Source organism: Macaca mulatta, chromosome 6 (assembly GCF_049350105.2).
Source record: "Macaca mulatta isolate MMU2019108-1 chromosome 6, T2T-MMU8v2.0, whole genome shotgun sequence".
Taxonomy (NCBI): Eukaryota; Metazoa; Chordata; class Mammalia; order Primates; family Cercopithecidae; genus Macaca; species Macaca mulatta.
Genome location: NC_133411.1, coordinates 135814636 through 135828016, shown reverse-complemented (window position 1 = coordinate 135828016; position 13381 = coordinate 135814636). Strand labels below are relative to the sequence as shown.

At 46.4% G+C, this 13381-nt stretch overlaps 1 protein-coding gene across 1 annotated transcript in view; it reads left to right on the top strand.

Moving 5' to 3' along the window:
- The window catches only part of MARCHF3 (membrane associated ring-CH-type finger 3), a 147515-nt gene extending 138032 nt beyond the window's left edge, over positions 1-9483 (top strand). The window contains 2 exon segments of the mRNA NM_001266413.1: positions 1120-1329; positions 9030-9483. Coding sequence (NP_001253342.1) covers positions 1120-1329; positions 9030-9188 — 369 coding nt within the window. The 3' untranslated portion in view covers positions 9189-9483.
- The last annotated feature ends 3898 nt before the right edge of the window (positions 9484-13381 follow it).

The window sequence follows — 13381 nt, the reverse complement described above, 5'->3', positions numbered from 1 at the left end:
CTCATCCTTTTGGGGATTGGTTCAGTCAAGATGGTAGCATAATCAAGATGTCAGAGATGTTCCTAAGTGAGGAGGTTCAGAATCCAAAAGCCAAGAGAGGGCATTAATGAGTTCATGGCATCAGGTGAGTCTTATTCTATGTTGGCTCTCCCCAAGACCATCTTCAGGCTCAGTTATTCACTAAAAGGACTCACAGGACTCAGAAAAAAACTGTTATACTCATGGTTATGGTTTATTACAGCAAAGGGATACAGATTAAAAGCAGCAAAGGGTGAAGGTGCATGGGGCGAAGTCCAGGATAAACAAGACACAGGCTTCCAGGTGTCCTTTCCTAGTGGAGTCAAACAAATATGCTTAATTTTTCCAGCAATGATTTGTGACAACATGTGCGAAGTATTTGCCAATCTGGGAAGCTCACCTGAGCCTTAGTATTCAGGATTTTGACTGGGATCAGTCACACAGACATGCAATATCTGCATGACTGACCTCAGCTACTCAAACTCCAGCCTCCCAGGGCAAAAAGAGGTGTTCACCATAAATCACATTGTTGACATAAAGTATCTGATCATACTAGTATTGTGGCCCAAGGCCTCTGGCATGCAAAATAGTCTTATGAGGCAAACTATTACTAGGACTCAAAGCTCATCTCTCAGGAGCTGGTCAAGAGCCAGTCCTAAAAATAGGCCTGTCTTGGGAATGTGCAGGGGTTGAGCAACCCAACCCTTTCCTGCAGACATTCCCAGGGTCAAGACACTGGAAGGCTTTGGACACATGACTGAGCTTATCCTACCTCAGCTGTTACCTTCCAACAGTAACATTCTCTCTTCCTTCCACATGGGATCATTGTGATTCAGAATAGTAACGACTATTTTCACAAAAAGTAGGTCATCTACAGCAAGGAGACTATAAATTATTATTGTTATTTGTATCATATCATTATTATTCAGGGGGTGGGGCATAGGAATGAGCCCTGAACGCTTCCTTGTTATCTCATAACAAGACAGAAATGCCTTTTCCCAAGGTTCTGAAGGCAAAGATAACTTCAGAGCAGCATTTCTCCACTCCACACTGGCATTTAACCTTCTCCCTTGCTCTTCTCTGTCTCCCTTTACCTGGCAGTGGCTGAGAAATCCTGGCCCCCAGCATGAGAAGCGGACTCTGTTTGGCGACATGGTGTGCTTCTTGTTTATAACTCCCCTGGCCACCATCTCGGGCTGGCTGTGCCTGCGGGGCGCCGTGGACCACCTGCACTTTAGTAGTCGGCTAGAAGCCGTCGGGCTGATTGCACTCACTGTCGCACTCTTCACTATTTACCTCTTTTGGACACTAGTAAGTATGGGCCGTGGCTGGGGTTCAGGCCATTTGGAGCTGGCACCCTCACCGCTGGCACAGGCCTTTCTTCTTGTCTGTAACACACTCACCTGCCTGGTAGAAAGCAGACCTTCAGATGCTGGCGGGAGCGTGAGATTTGGTTTATGACTATGTGTGTGTGTGCCTTTGTGTGTGTGTCTGTGATGCTAAGGCAGATCACATAAAGAAAAAGCTCAGCTTCTGGGTGTCCATCAGTCAAAGACACAGACACACCTTGGACGTTTCCCTCCTCTAGTACTCTAGGACTCCATCTGTTACGAGGCATGGCATTTTCTTTCTCTTGTTTATATTTCTCACTTTTGCTGGGATTGTAGTATATTATGAATGATGTACTTGGCCGCTGTTGCTGTCACTGCCTGCACAGACCATGAATCCTCCCTGCTGGTTATTTTCTTCTTACGTCCTGACACAGCCTAAAGTCTTTGTTGGATGTGGAGGCGCACTTTGCCTGATGATTATTCTGTGTGTTGGGATATTGACTCTGCTGCCCATAAAAGCACTAATTTATCTAGCTGAGAAGCTGCCACCAAAGAAAGGCCATTTCCCAATAAGTGTTCTCGCTGTATATGAGGAAGAATTTTTAAATATCCCTTTTTACATCCTTTTAACTTTTAACTTCATGCAGTAGGTTGATTGCTTGAGTACTAGTTGACAGCACCCACAAAATGCAACATTTGATCTCTCTCTTTATGCTTACCTCTGGGAGCTGTAGGGAAGGACATCACTGTCTCCTAGAATATTTTCAGAAGCTAGGCCCCCTGCTTCCTGGCATTACTCTCCTGTGCCTGCTCGTTTCTAATCTGAGCACGTTCCATTGTTATTTAATATGTATTTCCTGTCTAAAATGTACCATTCCCATATCCCATAGCACAGTGTCAGCATGTGGAAGCTGCTTCTAGCATACACTTCCTCCCTTTCTCTGTCTCCCAGACCCTGTTCCTCCAGCTGCCACTCCCAAGACCCTATTCATTTCCCTCTTCTTCATCATATGGCTCTTCCAGCTCTGCGCCTCCCCTCCAGTGAGAGTGTTCAAACAGTAAGGAGATACATTTCAGTTTCAGTAAAGAGGGAGTGTTCTAATGCTAAGAACTTACCTGAGTCTTATGGTTGATTTAGACATTCTGTTCCCAGGCTAATGAAGCCCCAAGCAAAACTATTATTGCCTCCTTTAGAAGTCTACACTTCGGCCAGGCGCAGTGGCTCATGCCTATAATCCCAGCATTTTGGGAGGCTGAGGTGGGAGGATCACTTGAGGTCAGAAGTTTGAGACCAGCCTGGCCAACATGGGGAAACCCTGTCTCTACTAAAAATATAAAAATTAGCCGGGCATGGTGGTGCATGTCTGTAATATCAGCTATTTGGGAGGCCGAGGCAGGAGAATTGCTTGAACCCAGAAGGCAGAGGTTGCAGTGAGCCGAGATCATGCCACTGTACTCCAGCCTTGGTGACAGAGTGAGACTTCACCTCAAAAAAAAAAAAAAAAAATAGTCTATGCTTCCAAAGTACGTCCTGGTTCATTTTTAATCAGGCAATGAAGCTGTTCCAGAAGCTTCCATTGTGATGGGAGGAGGGTTAGAAATAAGAAATGAAGGAGTCCTAGCAGCACCATCTAACTCTTGGTCCACAGCACCACTCTGGGAAAGTCATCTGACCTCTGTGAGGCTCAGTGTCCTCATCTGTCAAGTGGAAATACTGGTAATGCCCATCCTGCCAAATTCCCCTGGTGTTATGAGATTTAAGTCAACATGTATATGGGAAAGTACTTTGGAGAATAATATAAGTTCTTGCCATGTTTAGAGGTTTTCTAGTCTACAATTTTTTTTAGAAGAGTGCCTATGATGAAGGATGGATGAAGTGAACTTAAATGCTGGGCTTTCAAAACCAATGTAAGGCCTTTCTGAAATCCTGCTTTGTGAAGCATACACTTATCTAACAAGAAAGAAACAGGGTGATAGGTGGCTGGAAAGGAAGGAAGAAAGAAAGAAAAGAAAGAAGGTTATCTTGAGAAAAAATGGATGTGACCTTGTTTCATCTCCCATCCCAGGTGAAAGAAAGGTTTGGGTGGAAAAGGTACCTAGACTAGGCTCTTTCAGGAAAATGGTAACATACTTCATTCCAGAAATATTTCTCACGGGCGGTGCTAGGCATGCATTTAGAATCCAAGGGCCCTGTGTTTAAACCCAAGATTTAGCATCCTAATAACAGTGTAAATTCAAATAGGATACTTAACCTCTCTGTTCATCCTTCCTCTTATACAAAAAAAAAAAATACAGGAAATAATTGATAACCACTGAGTCAATGGGTTATTGCAAAGAGTGAGATAACGTCTGAGAACATACGTGCAAGCACCTAGCAGAGTGTTGGCCCCAGGCTCCTTCCTGCGGCTTCCCTGCTCTGCCAGCTTCCACCCTCCCCCTGCCTTTATAGAATGCAAAGTTAGGGCAGGGAAAGAAGGCATCTCTCCCCTTTGACTGGTGTGAAAAACGTGCTGTGGAGTCAGCTCAGCAATAGGTTACTGAACATAGAATAACTCCATCCCAGATAAATGCTGTACTGAGCAGCCCTGGCAAGAGCCGTAATTCAGAAGCTGACAGCACTTGGAAACTGCCCTGCAGCAGAAACCCATTGTAAACAAGCTGTCAAGCTTAAGGAGAATATGCTGTGAAAATGTCTTAGATAAACAAACACGGTGTCAGTCCAAGCCTGGGTCCTCAGAGGAGCCGTTCCTGGAAGGGCCTCCCTGGTACTGTGAAGAAGGACAAGCGCTCATGCTGCACGCCTCAGAGTGCCTTGGAGTTTCTCGCAGGCACACATGGCGATGCGGGTCCAGCCCTGACACACCCTCAGGGAGTCCCACCTTCTGGAACCTGCTGTGTTCCAGGAGCACACCTGGGCCCCAGGAGGCCAGGGCCTTGGCCAGCTCCACCCTAAGAGCTCAGGTAGAGGTGTCCCAGAAACATGACTATCCATGTCACAAGTGATTTGAAGCCCGTGGACAGACACAAAGACAGCTGGCTGAGAACTGAGTCCACATTAAACATGAAGAAATTGTCGGTAATGGACTTGGTATTAGCCCCAGTTTGGAGTTTGGAGGAGAATTGAGGCACCGTGTATAGGAAGTCTTTCCACTCACTACATCACTGGTGCAACCAGTGTCCAGCACAGAAGGGAATGAATGAGCAACCGGGTTCCTCAAAGGCTGATTCCTGGTCCCATGGTTTGATTGTTTAAATTCTTCTTATAAAAGGGGAACCGCCAATGGAATGCTGTCCCAACAAGGCTCACTGTGGGGCTGCTTTAGACACATCCCCCACAAGGCCTACGAGCAGCCTGAGGGTATTCAGCGGTATTTCCCCATGACCAATTCACTCCTATACTCCTTTCCCCGGTGCAGTGAGAAATAGATAGGTGAGCTGGGCACATTGCTGCGGAGGCCGTTTGCCAAGGCCTCGTCCCATTGATATCCCTATATCCCTAAGTCACACCATCACTTCCAGAGAGAAAGGGCAAAATCAAAATATGTAATCAGATATCCCAAAGCCTTCTGTGGCTTTTTTTTGTTTTTTTTTTTTGTTTTTTTTTTTTTGAGAGGGAGTTTTGCTCTTGTTGCCCAGGCTGCAGTGCAGTGGTGTCATCTCGGCTCACCGCAACCTCCACCTCCCGAGTTCCAGCGATTATCCTGCCACAGCTTCCCGAGTAGCTGGGATTACAGGCATAGACCACCACACCCAGCTAATTTTGTATTTTTAGTAGAAACAGGGTTTCTCCATGTTGGTCAGGCTGGTCTTGAACTCCTGACCTCAGTTGATCCGTGCGCCTCGGCCTCCCAAAGTGCTGGAATTACAGGCGTGAGCCATGCGCCTGGCCACCTGCTGTGACTTTATAGCACACCTTTGCCCCAGCCACAGTCACCTCCCTTATGGGAAGAGTAGATGCTAACATTTTCTAACCCTTCTCCTAATATTCATGTGATCACAGCTCTTTGTATAGCAGACTTGCCCATGATAGGAGGTTAGTTAGATGAATAAACTAAGAAACTTCAGGAAGCCCATCCCATAAGGAGTAGTATTTTTAGAATAGTGGCTCTATACTCTCTTCCTCCTCTCTCCTAAACTCAAAACTTTAAGAAATATCTAAGTGGGCCGGGCGCGGTGGCTCAAGCCTGTAATCCCAGCACTTTGGGAGGCCGAGACGGGCGGATCACAAGGTCAGGAGATCGAGACCATCCTGGCTAACATGGTGAAACCCCGTCTCTACTAAAAATACAAAAAACTAGCTGGGCAAGGTGGCGGGCGCCTGTAGTCCCAGCTACTCGGGAGGCTGAGGCAGGAGAATGGCGTAAACCCGGGAGGTGGAGCTTGCAGTGAGCTGAGATCCGGCCACCGCACTCCAGCCTGGGCGACAGAGCGAGACTCCGTCTCAAAAAAAAAAAAAAAAAAAAAAAATATCTAAGTGAAATTCCTGACATTATTGTTTTAGCATCTTTTTATTTTATGTTTTCTTTTTCCTCCCTGCCTTATTCTTCTTCTAAACTAGACCTCCTTTCTTTCTAATTATATTGCATTGCAGGGATGCAGTGTCTTGGAGCATCTAGAGAAGTAGCATTAACCCAGGGCAATGCAAACCTGTGGTCTCCTTGGCGTTGTGCTCAACTGCCTTTATTTTCCCTGACAAAGAAGCGTCTTCTTATGATGCTGGCTTTTTATTGATTGAATTTGCCTGCAGACTGTGGTGATTAACCACAATTAAAATAGATTAATGTATAATAAGATCTCATCTGTTTGTCTACACAAGTGGGCTGAATTTTTAAATTTCCTGGCCAAAGAACCAGGAGACCTGCTAAGTTGTTGACTCCCCGTGTTCCTTGAAGCAGTGTGTCTCAGGCTTGAATGCACATGCGGATCACCTGGGGATCTTGTTAAAATGCACTCTCTAATTCCTTAGGTCTGGGTGGGGCCTGAAATTCTGATATTCTAACAAGCTCCCAGGTGATGCAGCCTGCTGCTGGTCCAGGACCACGCTGAGAGCAGAGCCTTAAAGAAAATAGCCCAATCCCTCTCTGTCTCTCTTTTTCTTCTTCTTCTTTTTTTTTTTTTTTTCTGTTATCCTGTATCTAAAGGGTGTCACAAAATTCTTTCTTATATTTAAGACACACAAAATAACAGCCCAAGAACACTAAAATGTATGCTCTGTGCCCTGTGCTAGGTGTTTTATATGCATTACATCAAGTATTGCATATAACACCTTACAAACAAGGAAACTGAAGCTTGTTGACAGCAAATAACTTCCCCAAGTCATGCAACCACTAAGTAGAGGATGCAGATTCCAGGCCCGTGTGCCTGGCTCTGGAGCCTGCGGCCTGCACTCATAGCTACTTCTCCAATTACTAATGCCAGTGTGCACAGCTCTCAGCATCATGGAAAAGGGGACTCTTTATTTGAAATCCAGCTTTCCTGTAATGTTCACAGATTCCAGACTTCTTATATTGCCAGAGTTCCTTATTAGTATAATACTTGTCTGCATTCCACCTCTTTCCTGCCGTTGGCCCTGAACAGCTGGCTTCCCAGCCTGCCTCTCCTACATTCGTGAGTGACACCAAGCAGCAGCAGGACAGAATAGATACAAGAGAATCAAGCTTGAAAAAAAACCCAAAATGATCCACTTTGGCATGTTTAGGGACTTTTGAAGAAAAGCACATCTGTGTGAGTTTAAAAGCGTATATTTTCATACTCAACTCTCTCTGGCACTCAGCCCATGACATCTGCTTTCTAGCCTCAGAAATTTGAATAAGTGGCCTTGAATTTCATGACCCTGCCGTGAAGACTAAAAAGCCCATTCTGATCAAGGGCCTGCACTTTCATCTACTTCCAGAAACTCGAGCCCAAGTCATCAGGCCAGCCTATTTTCTGACCACCACAGACCTTTAGTGGGATCAACACAACCCATCCACTCCCAGATAATTAAACAGCCCAGACCTGATTTGTCACTCCAAGCTCATGAGCTCCTTCCTTTCCAGCACTTACCTACACATCAGACTCTGAATTTCTTGGACAGTCCATCAATGTTTTTTTTTTTTTTTTTGAGATGGAGTCTCGCTCTGTCGCCCAGGCTAGAGTGCAGTGGCCGGATCTCAGCTCACTGCAAGCTCCGCCTCCCGGGTTTATGCCATTCTCCTGCCTCAGCCTCCCGAGTAGCTGGGACTACAGGCGCCCGCCACCTCGCCCGGCTAGTTTTTTTTGTATTTTTTTAGTAGAGACGGGGTTTCACCATGTTAGCCAGGATGGTCTCGATCTCCTGACCTCATGATCCGCCCACCTTGGCCTCCCAAAGTGCTGGGATTACAGGCTTGAGCCACCGCGCCCGGCCTAATGTTTTATGCCGGCCTTCTCCAAAACAGACTACAGGTTTAAGCATCTCATTCCAATGTATGTACATAAAAAGTGAGCACCTCGGCCAGGCACGGTGGTTCACACCTGTAATCCCAGCACTTTGGGAGGCCGAGGTGGGTGGATCACCTGAGGTCAGGAGTTCGAGACCAGCCTGACCAACATGATGAAACCCCGTCTCCACTAAAAATACAAAAATTTGCCAGGCATGGTGGCACATGCCTGTAATCTCAGCTTCTCAGGAGGCTGAGGCACAAGAATCACTTGAACCTGTGAGGCGGAGGTCGCAGTGAGCTGAGATCATGTCACCGCACTCGAGCCTGGGTGACAGAGCAAGACTCCATCTAAGAAAAAGAAAAAAGGAGAGGCTTAAGTTTGAAGCAGTGTTGCAATCAGAAAATATAGGATGCTTATTCACTCATTCATTTACTCAGCAAACTCTTTTGAGCAACTTCCTAAGTGCCAGGCACTGTAACAGGTGCTGGGCATGCAAAGATGAACATAACACAACCCCTGCTCTCAAGATGCTTCTAGTGCAGGGGGAGAGAAAAACATGCACAGTGCTGTTCAGGACACTCAGTGCCATGTGGGTAAGCCTGAGGCACAGTGGGCACCCAAGGGAGTCATGCCTCACCCCCTCAAGAAGATTTATTAGGGGAGTTAGTGCCCATGCTGCAATTTCCTTACTGGAAGCTGTAGAATGCTAGAGCTGGATGCAATCGGGAATCACCCATTGGGGCCATCAAGCTGTTGTGCAGGTTGTCCACAGGACAGTACAAAGGGTGTCCTTCATATCATAGTATGAATGGGATCCTTTGAGTTATGCAGAGTCTAACTTGCAGGAAGGTACGTGAAGCCCTAGCATCCCACTCATTTAATGGAGAAGAACCTAGGCACCTGATAGGCGCATTGCCGAGGTCACACAGCTGGGCAAGGGCTGGCATTGTATCCACCACTAGTCCAAAAATAAATCCAAACTCAGAAAGAACCTCATTTTCCCATTTATATCCTGAATTTACCCAGTATGAGGAGGAACAAAGGAAGCCACCATGCAAGCCCTGCCCATGTGTCCACACATAGGGTGCTCTTTGGCTGCTGCCCAATCTCTCAACACTCACTGCATGCCAGAGCCATTTTGCCCAGGGTTCTTGCCCTGCTTTAGTGCTGCCAGCTCTTTGAAGCTCTTTCAAATGACGTATTTGTTTCTTGTATTGATTATCCACTTCTGCTCACCTGAATTCTTTTCTCTTCCTTTTCCTCTCCCACCCCCAGGTGTCATTTAGGTACCACTGTCGATTGTACAATGAGTGGCGTCGGACCAATCAGAGGGTGATTCTCCTCATTCCAAAGTCTGTCAATGTACCTTCTAACCAGCAGTCCTTGCTGGGCCTCCATTCCGTCAAGAGGAACTCGAAGGAGACAGTTGTTTGACGTTTGTGTGGTTGGTTGGTTGATTCATTGTTTGGGGTTTGGAAGTGTCTGCCCTGGGGTCATGCACTGAGCCACCCCCAAGCCCTTCCTTAAGCCTGTGGGTCTAAGAACATCCAGAGCGCGTTAGCACATTACCCCGAGCAACGACCTCCGCCAGAAGAAAGCAAATGCTGTTTTACTTCAAATCATGGATGCTGCAATCATATGATATTTGCTAAGCTGCCAAACATGTTTATTTAGCAGATACTGTATGGAATTTTCTGAACACCTCTTTAACGTATGAGGAAGGTTGTCCTGCTACGGATGCAATTCAATTCTTCCTTTTTTATTACTATTTCAAACATACATATATATATATATATATATTAAACTTAGATGATAATCAAAATCAAAAAGCCAACATAAAAACTGGTTTCTTGGTTTGGTTGGGTCTTATTTGAGTTAGTTTATTTGTTTCTCAGTTTCTCTTATGGATTCTTTGGAGTACTTTGGTAGCCTGAGTGGTCTTTGTCATCTTTTTCCGTCCGTTACCCAAGGAGACAGCATAACAGATGCAGAACAAGTCATATTTGAAGAATGTTTTCTACTAAACTTCATTTAATTATTCAGTTTTTAAAGGGAAAAAGGGCATGGCAACTCTCCACATAGTGAGCTGTTTATTTAAATATCATTAAGGAGAAAAAAAATATGGTGAAACGCTCACTCCTTTCAACTTGTTTGGTACTGACAGCTGATAGAAGCTATTTTCTAATAATAAATAATCCAGTGTGTGAAAGACAAAACCCACTGATTGCAATACTCTTTTTTAAATCGTAAAACCTGTGAAGTTTCTCAAAGCAGGTTTTAAAAGGAAAAGCAAAAAGGTTGGTGTTCTCACTCCCATCTCATTTAGTGCATGTCTTAATTCTGCATTCATAATGAATTGGAGGATCATTAGACATTTCTAGGAACCCTAGACCTGTTTTGCATATCAATTAGCATTCCCATTGCTCTATTGAATTTCTAGCTTGACAGGTAGATGTGGCAAAAAAAAAAAAAAAAGCCTGTCCTAGCAGCCCTGCACTTATTCTAAGACCCCTTTGTCTGATTCTTTAAAAAGAGCCCCACACAGTGCCTTCCCCCAACCATGAGCCAATTCTGTCACAGTCCGAAATAGACTTTTTCTAAGGGTTTCGCGTCCCTCTTTTATCCGTCGCAGGGGTAAAGGGTCTGATCCGCAGCCTGCATTGTGCGCGCGCCGAGGCAGGAGCGGATGTCTTCTGAGGAGAGCGCTGGCCCGGGTTGACTCTCAGGCTCCCGGCAGTCCGCCCGCCCACAGGCAGCGAGGAGGGGCGGAGCCCTGCTTCGGGAATGCTTAAAATATGGAATTCTAGAACATGACCCACATTCTGAGTATCACTCCAGCATCTGCCTTGTGCTCCCCACGTGGGAAAACGAGAAGTGCAAAGGAGCAGGCAGCGAGGAGGGTAGCGATTTTTGTCTGCAAATTGATGGAGCTGATGCAGGTGTCCCCTTTGTCGGGGAGCCCTCCATTCACTGGCTGCCCCCAGCGCTGCCTGGGGAGGGAAACAGCTGTACTGCTCTCCGCTGCAAAACTCAGATGTGCTTTATGGCTTGTGACAATAGATTTCCTCCCCACTACGCTTCACTTGGACACTTCAATTCCAGTAATATACGTCTCAGCCCTTCTGTTTACTCCGCCCTGCTCACCCCTCTGGGCTGTCATTAGCTGCACCACCACCAACAGTTTCTTAATTGACCTTTTTAAAATGCTGGACACCACCGGCCGCACACAGCTGCCACACATTAAATTTCCAGAGCAAAGAGTCCAGCTTGGTAGCTGGTGAATTGCAGCCCTGTAATATACTTGATAAATGATGTCCACCCAGCCTTAGTCCCTGAACTGTCAGGTGAACGAACCGTGACGCCTCTCAACTGAATGGCACAACATTCATGAGAGGACCATCTCCCTTCTCCTCCCTGCTTCTTCCATGAATTAAGGAAGCAGCAGATTTCCAGGATGATTTCCTGTCAAGGTTGGTTGCAGAGAATTCCTGCCATCTTGGTTCATGAGATGAGACATGACACCATCAAAGGCAGCCAGGTCCCAGGCAGTCAATGGGGATCCTGCGTTAGGAAGGGTTTGCACATTAATACTGTACCTGTGCCACACCTCTTTCCTTCGTGTTTGCATCCCTGCCCTATGAAGTAAAGCAGAGTCCAAGATGCAAGGAGTAGATTGCATGTGGGATGGTGGCAGGACACCCCTGGCAGCCAGGCAGAGCATCAGTGCCTCCCTTCCCAGGTCACCAGCTTGGGACCTCCTTGCGAGAGGCTCTGATCTCCATCGGCATCAGGGCCCATAGGGGATTCTGAACTCTTGGAGGATATTTCATCCCCTCCAAGCCATGCCCCATGGAAAGGGCTACACCTCCTACAGGAAGGGGTGCCTTTTGTTCATGGGTACAGAGGCACGGTGCAGCTTACCAGCACCCTTGCTAGCCTAGACCTCTTCCTGTACTTCTTTTTGAAAGATCAAGAATGAAGAGGAAGAGATGAGGAGTGGGGGTCCTTTACGTAAAGGACCCTGGTGGTTCATTGCTTCTCTTCCACAGACTTTTTTTAAAACTCCCTCTCTTCCATACTCCTTGCTGTGATTCTGTCCTAATCATTTTTCTTGAGAATATCATGTAGAGATAAATGTGTGTCACAGTGAAGCCAGAAGGTGAATTAACAACTAAGACAAATCCAGCATGCTCTTGCCTGCCCTGCATGTGTGCTCATTTGGGGAAGGACGGAGGACACAGGGCATCGACACAAATTCTACAGCTCCTCAGAGAACAGAGCAGAGACTCAGATGAGCTGTAAAATCCATTAAGGAAAAATAAATGGCATGATTTGGAAGTTACTTTGATTTGTCTTTCATTGTCCTAGTCTCCCCTGCCCCAAGTGCCTGGGCCCTGCCATGGATTGACACTTTCAGTGGGGCTGTAGCCATAGGCATTTCATTTTCAGTGAAAATAATTCATCTGGGGCATGGAGGAGCCAAAGGAGAAAACGGAATTGAAATCGCAGCCCAAATGACCCCACACTTGGGGAAGCAGCCAGCTTCTGGTTCCACTTCCTCCTAGGTCCTTATCGTTCCCCTCGGGACACTGACCCTGGCTGGGCTCTGGGTCTGCGCCTGCACCGTGCATCTTTCTCCCATATTTGAATCCCCTCAGCCTTGCCTGACACTCCCCACAGCTTATGCAGCTGCCCACACTAGGAAATGCCCCATGGCCCAAAGAACCTGAGAAGGAAAGACAGCTAGGAAATGAAATCAGGAAATGCTTCCTTTCCACTTCAATCCAGAGTGTTCCTAGAAGCTGCCTGAAGGTCTGCCACACAACTTGTAGTCCCTAGTGCTAGATGAGAAATGTAGAGTTGTGATTCTGATGCCTGAAGTAGAATGGGAGTTGAGCCAGGCATGGGGACAAGGTTCAGGCTTATTTTAGGACAAGAAGTTAGGGACCATGATGGACTTGGCTTGACATCATTCTTCCCAGCCAAGCATATGAGGACCTGCTTTCTGCAGATGGACCACATGAAGTCTGGTGCTGCTGAGGTTGGAGTCATGAGAAGTTGGTCCTATGGCTTGTGATATCTGGACAACTGCTAACTCTTTCGAAATGTCAGTTCTGCAGAAATACATGGGCTACGACCCACCGATTTTGTTATTTTCTTTTTTTGTTTGTTTGTTTTTGAGACAAAGCCTCGCTCTGTCGCCCAGGCTGGAGTGCAATGGCACGATATCTTGGCTCACTGCAACCTCCGGGTCCTGGGTTCAAGCGATTCTCCTGCCCCAGCCTCCCAAGTAGCTGGGATTACAGGTGTGTGCCACTACGCCCAGCTAATTTTTGTATTTTTTAGTAGAGACAGGGTTTCTCCATGTTGGTCAGGCTGATCTCGGACTCCTGACCTCATGATCCTCCCGCCTCGGCCTCCCAAAGTGCTGGGATTTTTCTTTTTTTATTGATGCCTTCAGATGATACACTTTTTTTTTTTTTTTTTTTAATGGTTTCACAAAAGTCTCAGTGTCTAGGAATTGGCTTTAGGACATTTTGCCTTCCTCTTGCTATTTCAGTCATTCTGGGGTGATCCTGGCTCCTCTTCCCAACATGATAGAGTAGAAGAGAACCAGCTAGGGAGTA